General features: G+C 40.9%; 1 protein-coding gene across 2 annotated transcripts in view; it reads left to right on the top strand.

The window, feature by feature from the left end:
• Positions 1-18,274, top strand: part of LOC142099448 (transcription factor 20-like) — a 67,879-nt gene that overhangs the window by 19,665 nt on the left and 29,940 nt on the right. For both annotated transcript variants that reach the window (XM_075182900.1, XM_075182901.1), the window contains exons 3-4: positions 15,699-15,792; positions 17,244-17,293. In XM_075182900.1, coding sequence (XP_075039001.1) covers positions 15,699-15,792; positions 17,244-17,293 — 144 coding nt within the window. The remainder of the gene's footprint in view (positions 1-15,698; positions 15,793-17,243; positions 17,294-18,274) is intronic.

Consider the following 18,274-nt stretch of genomic DNA (forward strand, 5'->3'; position numbering starts at 1 on the left):
CTTCGTGAAATGCAATTGCCGTATGCTATGCTTTTCCCGGCCAGATTGCGGGTGGTTGTGGATGGAACTACCCTTTTCTTTGGATCACCGTCGGAGGCTACTCACTGGTTGGATAGGAGAGCTCCCAGAGGTCTTCGTCCGGATTGAAGATGCTTCTGGTGACGTATTGACCTCCTGGACTGAAATGATGCTATTAAACATTGTATGCCTTTGATAGTTGTAATGTTTGAGATAAGCTCCGTGAGTGTGTATTACTTTGATTTATGTTTATACATATTGAAATGCTTTGATTAATATAGAAGTTATTGGATGTTTATGAAGGTGTCAATTATAAGGTGATTAATTTTGAAAAATTTTGGGTCTCATATTTGATGTTAGTGGATCGGGTGGGTGTAGGGTGCTTAAAGGGTCACGATCTCACTCTCCTTTTTTCAGTGTATACCAGTGTTTCCATAAATACGTGGAGATAGTTGTGTGCGTTGTTTGAGGAGATGGGGGTGGATATATACGGGGAGGGGGGTTGTTTGGATAGGGAGGGGTAGGTTTGTTAGAGTTCAATGCAGTGTCAAATGTGGTATTTTTTCCTCTGCAAATGCTTTCAGATGATGAGGTTAACTGTTTTGGTATATGTTATTGCGGTTGACTGGTGGCTGGGTGTCTGCCTGAGTTGGAGGGGTTTGATTTCTATGTGGAAATGTCTCATGTGTATTCCCTGGTGTTATGGCAAATGGGAAGATGAACAGGGGATTTATTAAATTCCTGACTTGGAATGTTCCTGGCCTAAATGATAAAATTAAACTGTCCTTGGTCATATATCAGTTAAAAAAGTATGAGTCGGATGTTATTTGCCTCACTGAGACTCATCTAGTGGGAGGTAAATTATTGGCCCTTAAGAAACCGTGGGTTGGATGGGCCTACCATGCTAATCATACGGTTCACTCTAGAGGAGTATCTCTTCTTATACGTAAAAAAGTAAATTTTGTTTTGGAAGAGGTGGAATTCGATCCATTAGGTAGATACGTTTTTGTAAGGGGTATTTTTGATACTAAACGTTTAAACTTACTGTCAGTTTATGTCCCGCCCCTTATAGTGGAGAAGTTTTAAAGAAATGCAGTGATTTTATCTCTCTATCTCTCTATCTCCGGATATTCCGGTGATTTGTTGTGGGGATTTCAATAATGTGTTGGACCCTAATGTTGATAGGTGGAGGGAGGTGAGGGATACTACACATGCTATAAAATCAAAATTTGCTGATCTGGTGGAAAAGATGGGCTTGGTGGACGTGTGGCGTCTGAGATATCCGGCAGAGGTTTTTTTTTCATGTTACTCTACTTCGTATAATACCTTTTCCCGAATTGATTTAGGACTTATATCAAAGGGGTTGCTGCCGGCTGTCTCGGATGTTGCATATTTACCAAGGGGGATTTCAGATCACTCCCCGTTGGTACTGACTGTAAAGCTCAATGGCTCTCGAGGTCAAGTATTTTGGAAACTTAACCCCTTCTGGTTGACATTATTGAAGGATGAAAATACATCAGAATCTCAATGGGAAGGGTACTTTGCTACTAATGTGAATACAGCAGCTCCACCTCTTGTCTGGGATTCATTTAACGCTTTTTTTAAGAGTTTCCCTAATTAGAAGTATTAACGGTTTCAAAAAAGAGTCTAGGCTGAGAGGTGATAGATTATAAAAGGAGATTTTGCGGTTGGAGGAGGTGTATCTCTCTTCTCATATGGCTTCTGACAGGCTGGTTTGGTTAGCGGTACAGCGAGAATGGTCGGACTACTTAGCAAATAAGAACTTACAATTTGATTTGTCTAAGCATACTCAGTACTTTGAAGCGGATAAGTGTGGCAGGTTTCTGGCATATTTGGCTAGATCAGAGAGGGCGGCGACTGTTGTGGGGGGAATTACGGATACCCAGGGTGTTGTGCATACTGTAACTGAAGAGATTAGTGATGTTTTTTATGTGTATTTTAAAGATGCATATGCATCTAGGGCTGAATACTCTGATTCTGATTTAGACATATATTTGGCGGCTGTTTCCTTACCCGAACTAAGTGCAAATAGCAGGGAAAGTCTGGATTTGTCAATCACTGATAAGGGGATTGCAGCTGCGATATCCTCGTTTCCTAATGGCAGGGCTCCAGGCATGGACGAGATTCCTATAGAGCTGTATAAGAAGCATATGGGGTTTTTTGTGCCTCATTTACAAGAAATGTTTACAAGCTTTAGAGATCTGGATATGTGTCTCCGTCTGAAGCTCCTTTAGTTCTTATCCCCAAAACGGGAAAGGATCCCTTTTTCCCGGAGTCATACAGACCTATATCACTATTGACAACGGATATTAAAATATTGGCAAAAATTTTAGCGGAGCGTTTGAGTTGGGTGATTGGTGAGATTGTGCACTCTGACCAAACTGCTTTTATGCCGGGAAAATCTACGGCTATAAATTTGCGTATGCTTTTTTGTCATCTGCAGTTGCCCCATCCTGCGGAGGAGGAGGCGGTGGGGGTGGTGTCGTTAGATGCTGCTAGGGTCTTTGACTCTGTGGAGTGGAGGTGCCTGTGGGTGGTACTATTGAAATTTGGGTTTGGGGTGGTTTTTGTTCGATGGGTACGGTTACTGTATTCTTGTCCTACAGCTAGAGTCTGTGTAAATGGCTTCGTGTCTCGTCAGTTTGTTATGGCTAGAGGTACAAGACAGGGTTGCCCTCTGTCTGCCACCCTATTTGCCTTGGCCATAGAGTCACTGGCATGTGTTGTTAGGATGCAGTCAGATATTACTGGGTTGAAGATGGGCTGCAGGACAGACACGGATTACCCTTTACACAGATGATATGCTGCTTTTTCTGTCATATCCTAATAAGTCCTTATCTGCGTTACTCCGCGTGGTCTCGGAAGGTACTTGGGGCTTTTGATCAACTGGGACAAATCTAGTGCGACTCCGATTAAGGGTATTTGCCCTATAGGTCAAGTCTTACAGACTCCTCTCAAATGGACTCCGGTATTTAAGTATCTTGGTATCTGGATATCTGGTCATATGGGTCAGTATATCCAACATAATGTCGAGCCTCAGATTGATTATCTTAAGAGCTGGGTTGGGGTGTGGAAGCAGCTGCCATTAACGGTCACAAGTAGAATCAATCTGGTTAAAATGATAATTCAGTTTTGCAGCAGTCGCCGATCTATATCCCTCATAGTATATTCCGTTGTATTGAGCGTCTCATGGCTAATTTGGTGTGGTCGGGCAAGATAGCAAGGGTTAAGCTTACTTTGTGTCGTTCCCGAGGGTCGGGGGGTCTGGCTCTGCCGAATCTGCGGCTCTATTATTTTGCTTCTCAGCTGGCCCATATTGAGGTATGGTTCTGGTCGCAGATGGGTGTGGATTTGCATGATTTTCTAGTCTCTGGGACAGGCTCTAAACGTACACGGGTGCAGTTTCCCCTAGCTGGTAGGAAGTCGGGGGGTGATCCTCCTTTATTGATGCAAGCCATGAGGGGTGGCGATTCTCGGATTGGGGGTGAATTGGACTGGGATAATCTGGATTTTGGTGAGCTGGTCAGGATGGAGGGAGCTGGAGCTTGGCATATTTACAATATAGTGCATTTTGGACAACTGTATGAGAATGGGATACAGCACTCGTTCGAGCAATTACGGGGATTACATGAGCTACCTAGAGGTTACTTTTATAGGTTTCTACAGTTGAGACATGCTTTGGCCTTGCAGTTTAGGGGATCTGCCCCACGTTTTAATGTAGATCCATTGAGGGTGCAGCTGTCAAGGTTGGACTGCAAATTTCGTCTCTGTATTCATTGCTGTTGGAAGGATCTGGTGTGGGAAGATTGCCGGAGCTGCGGCGCCAATGGGAGGTAGATCTTGGGCAAATTAGTGATAAGGCATGGGATATTATGTTGTGTAGTCCGAAACAGGTCACTGCATCGGTTGTTTCGCCAGGTCCAGGTTTTCCTGTTGTATAGAGCGTATTTTACTCCTCTTCGGCTCTCTAAATTTAGCGGTGGTTCTGTGTCCTAAGTGTGGAAATGAGAGAGGGAATATTTGACATATGCTCTGGGAGTGCCCGTTGGTCTCATACTTTTGGGGAGAGGAGGGGGCTTGTATTAACAGGTTGGAGGTGGGAGTATCTGCCATGACGCCAAAACTATGTATATTTTGTTTGGGTTTGGACAAAAACATTCATAAGCTAATTAGATTACTCATTAATACGATACTTATGCTGGCGAAAGTGGTCATCGCTAGGAAGTGGATGGCATCGGAAGGCCCGACAGTGAGGAGTTGGATTGATCTTGTTAATGACACAGTAGGTCATGAGGTTCATGTACACCAGTAGGAATCTAGTGGATAAATATTAAAGGATCTGGTACAGATGGAGAACATCCCCATATGTTACAGAAGGATTGAGGGAGGTGGAGCTTTCCTAATGCAGCGTTCAGAGCAGACCCCCAGCCGCCTTTATTATTAAGGTCAAAGTTTTGTATTTTCTGTCAATATTGCTATGTTATTGCCTCATTGTATCCTGTATTTTAGACAATGTGCAAAATCTGTTCATAAAATCTGAGTTATAATGAATTTTGACTGTGCTGTTCATGAATATTTGACACTGATTGTGCCCCTGTGTGGGTTTTAGTTTGTTATACTAGCCTAATGTTTTGGGCATTTTGTTGTTAAAAGTAAAAAATGCAATAAAATTTTACTTGATTTAAAAGAAAAAGTTCAAGACAGATTGAATGTCTGTTTTGGAGCCAAAATGGATGATACTCTAAACAGACACCAGTACCACAGGCTGAGGAGCTTACCTTCAGGGACAAGTAGCACAAGTAAATTGGTCATGAAAGAAGTCTTGGAAAAGAGCATAGTATTGAAAGTAGTTAAACACTTTTATCTTCATTTAAAAGGAAAGATATCTGAGAACATTCTCAGCAGGATAGTGATAGTTTTCATAAATTGGCAGGGAAGTACCAAAAGTTGGACCTTGATAGTGGAAGTAGCAAAGATCATCTCCTGGGCAATTTCAGTATTAAATGTAGCAGGGAAACAGAATATATTAGCAGATTGCCTCATCCGAGAACAGATTATCGCCTCTTTCCCCTTCATCAGATAGTAATCCAGCTATTGATAGGATGATTCGCTTTTGTCATCATTGCGACAGAGAAAAATGTGAAGGTACCCAGGTTCTTCTCTTGCCACATGTATCCAGTATCAGAAGGAATAGATGCTCTGATTTCATGGACATTTATTACTTGCATGTGAAGAAAGGGCAGAAGTGATAGCAATTCTTCAATTTGGCCTCGGAATCCATTGTTTCCGTTAGACTGGGATATTCTCAAGGAGCCGCTTTGACCTCTGCCTCTGCCTTTTCGGTCAGGTCAACTACACAAAGGACCAGTTTTTCATCCGGAAACTGCTAAGGAGAAAGGAAGTATACGAACAGGTTATCAATACGCTTTTACAGGAAGGAAAGAAGAATTCTTCAAATATCTATTACAGGGTTTGGAAAAAGTTCATTGCATGGTGTAGCTCTAGGTTCAGTCCTGCAGCAACTGCCAATACACAGATCCTTGACTTCCACCAGGATTGTTTCAGCAAATGTACCTTAAATGTAGATTCAGCAAGATAAGTTGTCCACATTATGTTTTCCTGGGTACCAAATTAGCATCAGAAGATTTGAATATTCACTTCTTCCAAGCATTGATGAACATTTGGCACTCCATCAAACCTTTTTGACACCTGGGATCATAATTTAGTGCTAAACATGCTGATCTTTTTGAACCTCTGTAAAAAGTTTAATTGAGATGGATGACACTGATTTTTCTGATAGCAATTACGTTTGCTCACAGAGTTGGTGAGTAATGCTGTTTCACAGGTTTGGTTTGTTGTGGTGCAAGAAGCCTTTTCTCAATGTCTATATGGCTAAAATGTTGCTCATAGCCAGTCCAGAATTCCTACCCGAGGTAGTGTTTATCTTCCACATTAATCAGCCAGCTATCTTTTTGTCCGCAAACATAAAGATGAGAATGAAAGAAAACTGCATTCACTGGACTTAGTGAGAGCAATTTCCATATGTCTGTCCAGGACAGAGGGATTCAGAAAACACAGAAGAACTCAGTGCTTTCAACTGGGTCTAGGAAAGGATATCCTCCTTTTAAACGCGCCATCTCCAGATGGATCAGAGAAATTGTTATTCCGGCATACAAGAGTAATGCGCGTAAGGTGCCAGAGATTCTTGGTGTCCACTCAATACGAGTAGTGGCAACAACTTGGAAAAGCAATACTTAGGCTTCTAAAGTGGAGCTTTGCAAAGCAGCTGGATATTATATCTATTCATACATGTTCTAGTCCTAATCATCTGGATAGTTAAGCCACTAAAATAAGTTCTGGATTTTCATCATATCTGGCTGGTTTCTGTTTTTCTTGTGTGGCTCTCCCTACTGTTTTGCTTTGGTACATCCTAGACTTACACTTGCCATGCAGTGATTGAAAAGGAAAAGTGTGGATTTTACTTACAGATGCTTACTTTTCCTTGTAAGACTCCCTAGTAGCCAATTTCCCTCCCTATGCTTGTAATATTTTGTTTATATTTTTCAGAAGAAAGATTGGCAGTCACTCAGATATAGCGGAAGCCCCTAGGCTATTTTATATACCATCTGAGGTGTTTTTGTAACCCCATTACCTAAACTGGAAAGGGAATGGTTGCCATGTAGTCTTTTGACGGGAAAGCTGTTAAGTACAGTCCGCACTTTTCCAAGTACAGCCATCAGGTCAAGGGCTTTTGAAAATGCAAATTGCACAACCCTGGCTTAAGTGTCACTATCTACAAAGCCATATATACCTTTTCAACTTAAAATATATAAAATTAAAGTTGTTGTGTAGAAGTAAATAGCCAAGATATGTACCATTATTTTGGTTTGGAGCTGCTGAACAAGCGGTGTGATCTCTGAAATGCAGTTTGCTGCAGTATCAAAGCTACATATTTTATTATTCTGAAGTTTTGTGTGTGTGTGTGTGTGTGTGTGTGTGTGTGTGTGTGTGTGTGTGTGAGACAGCACCTGAGTTTATGTTGCAATTATTGTGAACTTTTAAAACTGTAGGATGGCAAATGTACTTATTACTAATGCTGATGGTCGCATCTTATCTGGCTATTGTCCCAGTCTGCAAGACTGATTGCAGTATACATATTTTTCTTTTTTGTGAAAACATGATGTCGCTACATTATGTTGTGATATATTTAACAAGTGATGCTTTTTCAGCAGTGCTTTGTGAATAGATACCATTTCGTAAACACCAGTTTATCAGTTAGTGGTTTATTTCATCACAGGAGTTGCCATCCATTTTTCTTTGGAAGGAAACAGCATGCTTTAAATTATGTTAAAAATCTTTGTATCTGCTGGCAAATCAACTGAATTTGAAAAGGCTCTATCACAACGGCATAAAAAATGCAAATTTAGCCTAAATTTTGTTTTTATAAATACTCATAATTCATGTGAAGAAGTTAATGCACATATTTAAAGCAATAAGCACGTTTCTAAAATCTGGAATTGTAAATGCCCAAATACTACTTTACAATGACACACGTTAAATAAACCAACAAAAGCTCATGCAGCCAGCTGTACATCCACTATAACATAACAATGGTTTTTCGCATTTAATAAATGTGTGTGGGACCAGTGTACATGTTTAGAAAATATTTTATGTATATGTAAAAGGGTCTAACTGGGATGCCTAACTTTCGATGCTACTACCTCTCCACCCAACTCGCTCATTGTGTTCTGTGGTGTGGCTCTGAAACTTTATAGTCAGGGTCCATATTGAGGTAGAAGGTCTGAGACTGCTCGCACCATCTACTCTCCTCTGGCTCCAAAAGGCTCATCTCCCAAAATGCTCTCTTCTTGACCCAGTCATTTTGCACTCTTCAGTGGTTTCGGACTTGTCCTCACAAAAATTCAGTCTCTCCTCGCCCCACTCTAGTAATACCATTATTTAACTCTCCTGATTTTTCCACCCCACCCCCCCAGTGTGTTCCAGCTGTGACTCTTGCGGGGAGTCGGATGCCTCAACAACCTCACTTCTACTGTAACATTTTTTCAATTTGCAGGCACCCAATCCTGCCTACATATCCCCTCTATTTTTACCAATATTTGCAAATATGCCATTTCACAGCACAATCAAATCCTGTCTCTTCTCACCCTCCCACAACTCTCAAAGCTCTCTGTTTGTGTCATTCCTCCATGAAAGGTCTCAACTCTAGTCTATACTATGAACTTGCACCATCCATTTCTGGTCTGCGAGACCTACATGAATTGACCTGGAAAAGAGACCTTGGTGAAACTCTCATAGGTGAGGAATGGTCTGAGAGCCGTGAGAATGCTGCCTCTAGTTCTATCTGTGTCAAAATAAAAGCCAATGTGTCTATAAGGTGGTGTTCCGCTGGTATTATGCCCTCTTGACTCCATAGAATCCTCCCTGATTCTTCTGATCGTTGTTGACGCGGGTGCTCCCACGAGGGTATCTTGCTCTATATTTAGACGGATTCATAGTTAAACCGCTATTGGACTGATGTCAAACATCTAATTCAATCAATCCTCCAGGTTGATATGCCCCTGGAAGCTAAAAAATTCTCCTTCCATCGGGAGCCCCCTCGGTGAGCTGACACCAGAATACGTTTATTAGTCACATTCTCTTGGCAGCCACCTGCCAAATGGCAGCTGACTGGCAGCAGTGGACTCATCCCATCCCTTCAGACCATAATTAATAAAGTTTTGCAAACACAGCACATGGAATATATGACTAGCATCCTATGCAACTCCTCAAAATTTTTCACCAAGGTTTGGGCCCCATGACTCTCCTTCTTTCAAGCTTGCTCCTCATGTGCCTGACCTTGTATTCTTCTCAGTCCTCTCCTGTCTCAATTTGCTCTTCTAACTCTTTTCAACCTCAGCTACTGAAGCAGCCAAGCCACTTATTTCTCTCGCCTCTTTCTTTTCTTGTTTCCCTCTTCTCTTCTGCTCTGTACTCTTAAAAATTTCTGGTCATCACTGTATCTATTTTTATAGTGCCAATATTCATGGAAGTCACGCGACTGCACGGGATGTATTTATTGTTTTTTCTCCTATGTTTGTATATGAATACTTTCGTTGTTGGTTGTAATGTTCATATGACTTTGCAAGAATAAAACTTTAAAGAAAAAGTTTACCTGGGGCTTTCATGTCATTTCTGCTCCCCCTCATACTTTATTAATACAGTACAACAGTACCTGACAGAAAAACATTAGAGCTCTGTCACCTTTCATACCTTTGAAAACAAAATGTTAACATACACATGCATTGTATTTTTTTTTATTTTATTTTTTTTACCCATAGATACAATTATCAGGCAGAAAAAAAATTGCTGATGATCAGTGAATATGTCATACATAGAAACTTGATCACCAAGTTTTTCCTTTTAAAGTGTGCGTGTGGAGCACTGTTACATTTAAATGAGCATGGCAATGTCATGACCTGTGTGGTGAAAAGTGGGATAATGCTTATATTTAACTTAATATATGTTTAGCATGCTGCTAAAAATTTTAGAAATAGCCTTTGTCTTAACACCCTTTTTCCCAAGCATTATGTATAATAGAGGCCATACTTTTAAAAAAAAAACAGCTATGTTCAGCCTGATTATTTTATATGTTTTTGATTTTGAGGATATATTTGACAGGATTGGCTTGCTCTGCCTCCGTGTCTCCATGGAACGTGGCTTTGCTGATTCGTCTTTGGGTTTATCTTAACGTCAGTAATCTGTTAAAGACCATCATTCCTATTGGTGTTCTGTGGCCACCAGACACTAACCAACTTTAAGTGCCAACTATTCCCCAATTGTAAGAGAGTAGTTGCACCAGGCTCCTTCGATGGCTCCTGGAACTGCTTCTTTCTGGATGTTGATTAAATTGAAATTTCCACCTACCTGCACTCGGGCAAAATTCTTAACATGTCATGTCCTGTGTCACAGCGTTGCAAAAAACACACTGTGGGCATCATTCTTGAGAAATATCGGTACCTTAAAACACTTTCTGCGTTTATAATCTGCACAAGGAGTGCTGTATCAATAATAGAGATTTATACCATAAGCTATTTTTTCCCATTTTCGTGTAGAGGGGAAGGTGGATCTATCTGGTCACAACAGGAAGTGAATGGCAGTTATTGTGTTAAGCATATGGTTTAAATCGTTTTCCTGTTTTTTTTTACATTGCACTGAAGCAATTACTAATGATCATTTAATTACTAATGCAATTAATTAACCCAATAAACAAACGGTACGGTGTAGCACTGTCCTATATGCGGCCAGCATGTCTTCCTTATGCAGTATGCAATGAGGGGGCTGAAGGGAATTGGGTAGAGAAGAATGCTTGCACAATTCCCGTTTATGTAGAAGACAGCGCAATTTATACCGTTCACTCTGCATATTGCAAGGACATATAAAGAACAGAAGAGTAGGTGCTGATTGTCTACTTCAGACAGGCTAGAGTAGAAATTATACTAAAAAAAAAAAAGCTCTAAAGATTCACCAGCTCTCAATATTTTAATAACAGCATGCCGTGAGAGATGAAACTGCAATGCTAACAAAGTTGCAGCTCTGCATGGTAAGGCTGGGTACACACAAGTGAACATTTCTCCAAACGTGATATCGTTAATGATTTTACCAATGGCGGAAAGTCCCAGTCAGCATGCCAAGTCATGTGTACACACTATACACAATTTACCTTCATATTTGTGCTCTTTATCTGTCATAATCATCAGCTGAAAAGATTGTGACTCTGAAAACTCTATGGAGATCTGCCTACAGACTTCAGAATTTGCCCGACATAGTTTATAGAGATTTTTAGTCTGGTTATAAAATCAAATGATACAATGTGCTTTGCTGCGATAAAACATGATCGTGGATGTATGCAATATTGGACCTTACGGTTGTTTATAATGTGATTGGCATGATCGGGGGAAAAAACTAGTGTGTACCCAGATTAAAACAAAAGAAAAACAGCTTTGTAATATTACAGGTAATGTCCCTAATTATGTGTAATCAATAGAAAGTTATACAAATTAAGAAAAATAAATAAAAGCAGGTGGTAAATAAAAGATCAAAATAGAGCCTTTGCAATTTACTGATCTCGAGAACAGGTCACTGAAACCTGTATAGCTCAACAATATGCAAAAAGATTTAAAAAGCGCTGATATGCAAAAGAATATTACAAATTCATTAAAATGTATATATAAAACATAAAAGATACTGATCATAGCTGACAATTTCTATAGGCAAATATCAGATTCAGGTATTTATGACAAGCAAAACAAGCAATGTATTAACAGTTGCTCAAATACGGTATTTCCAAGGATTGTATATCAAAATTTAGTGTTCCTTTATAAAGCTTTGGTATTGAGCTATTCTCCAGTCAGATCTTAAATGACCATTTACTTATGCATGTGTGTTTGATGATGCTATCCCACAACGCTCAGTGAATGAAACTGCTGTCTTGACAGCATTATAGTGCAATAATTGCTAGTATCCATTCAAAAATTCCCAATCTTATGTAAATTCAATTTTGTCCCGGATACTTAGCTGTAGAAATCCAGGTACGCATCGCATAATCGATTTAGGCAGACAGCCTCCAGTACAGCAAACAGGTATTACATGATCTAAAGTTCCTATCTGGAAAGGAAATGGTGTAATTTTATCTGCTGTGCATCCAGTCATTCATTCACCAGCCATAAAAGTGTGACCACTTAATAGAGAGCATGCTGTGAAACTAAAACAGGTGGGAAACACTGTGTCAGCGTCTCAACTACTTACACATTTTTCCGTCCCCTTTATTGCAGTTTCATCAGTGTAAGAAGTTAGACATAATACACTGTTTTGCTTTAAAAACAATTGTATTCAGTGTCGGACTGGGGCATAAAGGGCCCACCGGGGGACTGCAACGCTAGGGGCCCACCAGAGGGAGTGTGGTCAGCCATCATAGAGGCAAGACTAGACGCTAGAGGGGGAGTGGTCAGCCCACGAAGGACAGCTAGCATCATAGTGTAGTATATAAAGAATGCAGTGTGTGTATAAAGAGTACACAGTCTGACCTGCCCCTTAGATTGGGCAGAACAGTCACCATAAATCGGGATTGTCCCACTAGACCAGGCTTGGCTAACCTGTGGCACTCCAGGTGTTGTGAAACTACAAACCCCAGCATGCTTTGCCAATATATAGCAAATTATTGCTGGAAGGGTGTGCTGAGACTTGTAGTTTCACAACACCTGGAGTGCCACAGGTTAGCTAAGCCTGCACTAGACTCAGAAAATTTGACAGACTGTCATACCTGTTGTCACTTTTACCACCTGTAGCTACAGTTTTCTTTAGTTGCGGCTTGTCTGGATCCTGGAATGTTGAGGGCCCTATTTGGAAAAAATAATGGGTACATTTAGAAGATTCCAACCAGCCCTGTCATTAAATCAATAGGACCAACAATTAATACTTAGGCCTTCCTCCAGCCCCAACATGCTTAGCCCTTGACTCTGCCATCATGCTCCCCCTTGACTCTGCCATCATGCTCCCCCTTGACTCTGCCTTCATGCTCCCCCTTGACTCTGCCTTCATGCTCCCCTTCACTCTGCCTTCATGTCCCCCTTCACTCTGCCATCATGTCCCCCTTCACTCTGCCATCATGTCCCCCTTCACTCTGCCATCATGTCCCCCTTCACTCTGCCATCATGTCCCCCTTCACTCTGCCATCATGTCCCCCTTCACTCTGCCATCATGTCCCCCTTCACTCTGCCTTCATGTCCCCCTTCACTCTGCCTTCATGTCCCCCTTCACTCTGCCATCATGTCCCCCTTCACTCTGCCATCATGTCCCCCTTCACTCTGCCATCATGTCCCCCTTCACTCTGCCATCATGTCCCCCTTCACTCTGCCATCATGTCCCCCTTCACTCTGCCTTCATGTCCCCCTTCACTCTGCCTTCATGTCTCCCTTCACTGTGCCTTCATGTCCCCCTTCTTTCTTCCATTCCCTCACTTACCTTTTCTATCTGCTACTTTCTTCTCTTCTGTCTTCTGTCTGCGGCGCTGCTCACTGAATGTCGGGCGTGATGACGTCACGCCCGGCATTCAGTGCATACGGAGCCGGCGCCGCAGTCACGCGAGGTTTGGTTTTTTCCCCCCCCTTCAGTTACTCGCTCCCCCCACCAACGAAGAGGGGAGCGATCAGGGTCGGGGCCTACCGGTGGATAGACCGGTCCCCCGGCGGGCCATTCCGACCCTGATTGTATTACATATGACGTACAGCCAAACAAGAAAAGTATATAATATACTTCACTTAACATTACTGATAGATACAAAATATAGACCTCTCGCATAGTAACTCGCTATATACAATTAATATTGGGTACGTACCACAACAATCCGATATTATTACGCTCAACCATATCAATGAGACTTTGTGGAGCAAGGGTCTTCATCTGAAATATCCAGTATACCTCTCTTCTACACAAAATATTAAAACTATCTCCTCCGCTCTGTTGCTTTCACTGTGAGGCCTTTCATATCGCCATTTTGACAAGCTGTAAGATGGTAAACTATGTTTTCAATCTCTTTAATGTATTCTGACAATGTTTCAGAAACCTTATATGGAGAGGACTAGTTGTCCTCCCTATGTACTGTATCCCACCTGGATATTGTATAAGGCGGCGGTTCCCAAAGTGTGCGCCGCGACTCCCAGGGGTGCCGCGGCGCTGTCACTGGGGTGCAGCAGGCCAGCCCTAGAAAAAAGAAAGCAAACCGAAACTTACCAATCCGCGTGGCGCTAGGACCCTGCAGCCTCCTCTCTCCCACAGCTGTCACTGAATATTAACGTCAGTGACAGCTGCGCGAGAGAGGAGGCTGCAGGGTCCTAGCACCGCGCGGATTGGTAAATTTCTGTTTGCTTTCTTTTTTTTCTAAAGCTGGCGCGGGGCAGGGGAGGAGGGCAGATGGCAGAGGAGGGGGACAGAGCAGAGGAGGATGGCAGAGGAGGGGGAAATAGAGCAGAGGAGGAGGGCAGATGGCAGAGGAGAGTGACAGCGTGAGAGAGGGCAGAGGAGGGTGACAGAGAGCAGAGGAGGGGGACAGATGGCAGAGGAGAGTGACAGCGTGAGAGAGGGCAGAGGAGGGTGACAGCGTGAGAGAGGGCAGAGGAGGGGACAGAGGGCAGAGGGGGCAGTGTGAGAGAGGGCAGTGTGTCTGGATGCAGAGGGGGCAGTGTGTCTGGATGCAGAGGGGGCAGAGTGTCTGGATGCAAAGGGGCATTTTTGCATACAACTAAATAAGTATTTCTGTCGTGACCTAAATACTTATTACAATTTTTTGACCCAACTACTTCTAAAACAGGACTGCTGGGTAATTATTTTGGAGGGGTGCCTTGAAAAAATTTGGAGACTCTAAGGGTGCCGCGAACTGCAAAAGTTTGGGAACCACTGGTATAAGGTACACTCCATAACTTGAACGACAATCTGGCCATTTTTCTATGGAAAATGTTTCGTTAGATACATAAGAAGAAAATTCATTACATCTATGATCTGCTTATGTATACGCATTTTGCCTTACCACATTTATAGAAACCATTGGGTATACTGGATAAGGTAGACTTTTGACTATAATATTTTTCTTCAACTTCTCTCTCCTTTTAAATAAACTTGGACCCAATTTCTGTTTCAGGCTCTCTGATTTTCTAAGTAGGATATTTCTCCCCTTATTATTGCATGCTCCTATCAGTTCATCTAGTTCTAATAGTGCTGGATTCTTCTCTATAATCTTCCTAATCTCTGGAACATATACATAGCAAATTGTGTAACAAAAACAGTGGATCTATCCCTCATCATATTATTGACATTATTTCCAGATATGTATTCTAATAGAGTACTTCGATCTGTTTTATCTGCTCTCTTAAAGCTTTCTCAAGGATATAATCAGGATATCGCTGTCTTTTGAAGGGTTGATAAAGTGTACTGGCTCGTTTCTTAAATTTCTCTATAGTGGAAGAAATTAGATAAATTGGCCTTTGGGGATATTATTTTTCCATGACTATTAATCTGATGATTATATTACTTGTCAGTTTACATATGCCACCGAATGGAAGAAGAAGCACAATTAATATACACTTATTAAAAAATAAAATAATGTAGCCTGCATGCTATGAATAAAATGGTAATAGACCAATTGTAGCATTGAAAACAGGAAAAATCATTAAGTTACATCTGTAAAAAAGCTGAAAAGTATATTGTGTTTTTCTCCATGCCATTTCAATAGGTAACCCAATTGTATCTCTGAGTCCTACAAATACCAGGCAGCCATTGCAGCTAAAACATTTTCTGCCTAGTGTTTTTATTTTGGATCTTAGGATGTCAGTCTTTTGAGGCTGCAGAACTGAGTGTTGTCTTACATACTTTTTAAAGTGTGAGTATGTGAGTGCCGGACAGTTTTTGGACTAAGAAATGAGTGGGAAACGGTGCCTCTTCTCTTATTGTTGTCACTTGTACCTAGTGAGTTAATAGTCTGGACATGCAGCCCCCAAATTGACTGCTTAAACCTTGCGTCTAGGAACTTTTGTGCATTATTTGCTACTTTGTTCACACTTGTTTTAATTAATGTTTTGTTAATCTCTTATATCTGTGTATTTTCCTAGATGTGTGCTCACTGCCATGAGCCTGGAGCCACTCTGGGCTGTTACAATAAAGGTTGTGCCTGCTGCTATCACTTGCCATGTGCCATGGACTCAGGTAAGGCCAGCCATGCCAGCCACCTTAAGTCAAATATGTGTAATTTGACAAATAGGGGGTCCTTTGAATCCTCAATTGCTGGCGCGGTAATGAGTTGCCTGTGACAGGCTTCTGTTCAAATGTTAAATGCAAAGGGGAACGACTGTCTGCGCTGCCTTTAGTGGGGAAAGTTGTGTGTAAGTGAAATAGAGAAAGGGAAATCCGATTTCCTTTCATTAAAGTTAATCGTAATAGGTAATTGGTTCAAACTCCCTATCCCCTAAGTGCACAATACGAATATGAATAGAGATTTTAGCTAGATGGAAGAAATGAAAAATAGTGCAGAAAGCATGGCAAGGAGGAAATCTACATCACAAAATTTGCAAAAGAAGAGGCAAAGTGGATATTCACTATGAGTACCCTGCCAGACCCGCAAGCCGCCAGTACACAAAGTGTTAACTTCATCTGTAAACGATAGAAATCTTGTAAGCTTTAATGAATCTAAATATTGGATCTATAAAAAGTCCAGTTGCTGTCTGAACCAAAGTTTAAGCAATATTTCCAAACGGGTACAATAATAAAACTATGAACACTAACTATGTAACTGAATAAAGGAAATGCCATATCTTATATCAAACATCTATGATATGCACCATGGCCTGATTATCCAATAGTCCTAAGGCGCAACACATTTGGAGGGGTGCAAAATTATGACGGGAGAGGCATAAACTGAAATTAATTTTAAAATATAAGAATAGTTTTTCTTTAAAGTAAAGTCTTGGAATAAAAGTAAAAATCATGAAATAAAAATGTAGTAAGGTTGAAAACAATAAGTCATATGGGTGCTTAGGGATGAGCATTTAGGAGAGACAAGGATGTTGACAGGTGCAGATGAGAATTCTCCACCCTCAGTAGCACTTGTTCATGCCTCCGCTCTACTATACATTGCTGATTTGAATGAAAACGAAATGTGACAAAGATTGCTGTGACCCTTTTAGAAGGCCAATTAGTGCAAAGTTTCAAAAACATGGGAAAATAAATATTGGTGGGGGTGTGGGAAGGAAGCCAGATTTTAAATTGGGTACAAATTTGTTTTTACCGACCACATATTAGCCTGGCGTGGAAGGCGAGGGGGCACTACAAGTGTATTTGTCTAAGGTGGCCTGAACCCTTAATCAAGCCCTGCATGTTCATGGCCATATAGCACAGATCCATCTGTTCACTGATCAGGCTTAAAAACTGGAAATACAAGAAAAGATATTCCTCCATACAGCCTAGATGGCAGATGATTTTCTAAATGTCAAAATGAACTTGCATGCTGATCAAATTTTCCGTTCTGCCGTATTAAAACTATGCAGATTTTCTTCTTTCAGAATGACCTTTCTTTTGTTCCTGTGCATTGCAACCTTTTGTCGGATTGTTGTTTACACTTACTTATAGATAATGCTCCACTGACTCTTTCTTTCTTGCAGAATGTTTACTAAATGAAGAGGACTTCTCTGTACGGTGCCCCAAGCACCAGGTAAGGAATATTTCTGTGTTTTTTCATTTTTGTTGGTAACCATTATTAATCGTTGGGAGATTTGTGGGGATCCGGTGCATGTAACAAACTATTGCACCTCTGTCACAAAGGCACAAGTGTTTTTAGTATTTTTATGAATCTTACTGAGAATGTGTTACGTATAACAAACAAGACATTTTCTTACTAAACCAATCTATTACTCTTTTTGGGAATAAATACATGTGTAAAACATTTACACGGTTTTATAAAAATTTGGCTTTTATAATAATTGTATATTTAAATGTGTGAAAAAAAACCTGCACCAATTTAAGAAGCAAAATAAATGTGTCAGTATATTCTCTGTTACGTAATTACCTAACCTCCATTCCTTTATTCCTCTACGAAGCATAGTAACAGGAGATGTTATTATTTTCAATTGTATATTTTTTTATAAATATAATTATGACTCAGTCATTTGCTTCCTTTTATTTTGTGTTCTCATTCATTTTCCTGGCCTGTGTTTCTATGGAAACAACATACTCTGAAATTAATTAGAATTAATGGTCTGCAAATAGAGACCTATAGCACACACTCCTATTTTTACCTCTAAAATGTAATAATAACCCATGTTTATGAAACAGTATTACATTTCCATTTAAGTGGCCACAGAAAAGAAGAAATTATCCGCACTAGGTAAATCACATACTATATATCTTATAATGAGTTAATCATTTAGTAACTCATTAATCGGGGTATTTTAAATGTAAATAAAATCCCTGAACGGTGCACCTGGGCACCAGAAATACAGTCAATATTGAAAGAAAATAAGGGGAAAAGAAGGTGACTAAAGAGGCACTCAAGATAATGGATGTATGTAGAATATCCTAACTGCAACCACATGTTGCCAATGGGAGTGTGCAGGTAGCTAAAGGTGCAGTGTCTGGTGCGTGGAAGGCATTGGAGAGTCCCGCTGTATATCCTAAACAACGTAACCCAGGTAAG

The sequence above is a fragment of the Mixophyes fleayi genome, chromosome 8 (assembly GCF_038048845.1).
Source record: "Mixophyes fleayi isolate aMixFle1 chromosome 8, aMixFle1.hap1, whole genome shotgun sequence".
Lineage (NCBI taxonomy): Eukaryota > Metazoa > Chordata > Amphibia > Anura > Limnodynastidae > Mixophyes > Mixophyes fleayi.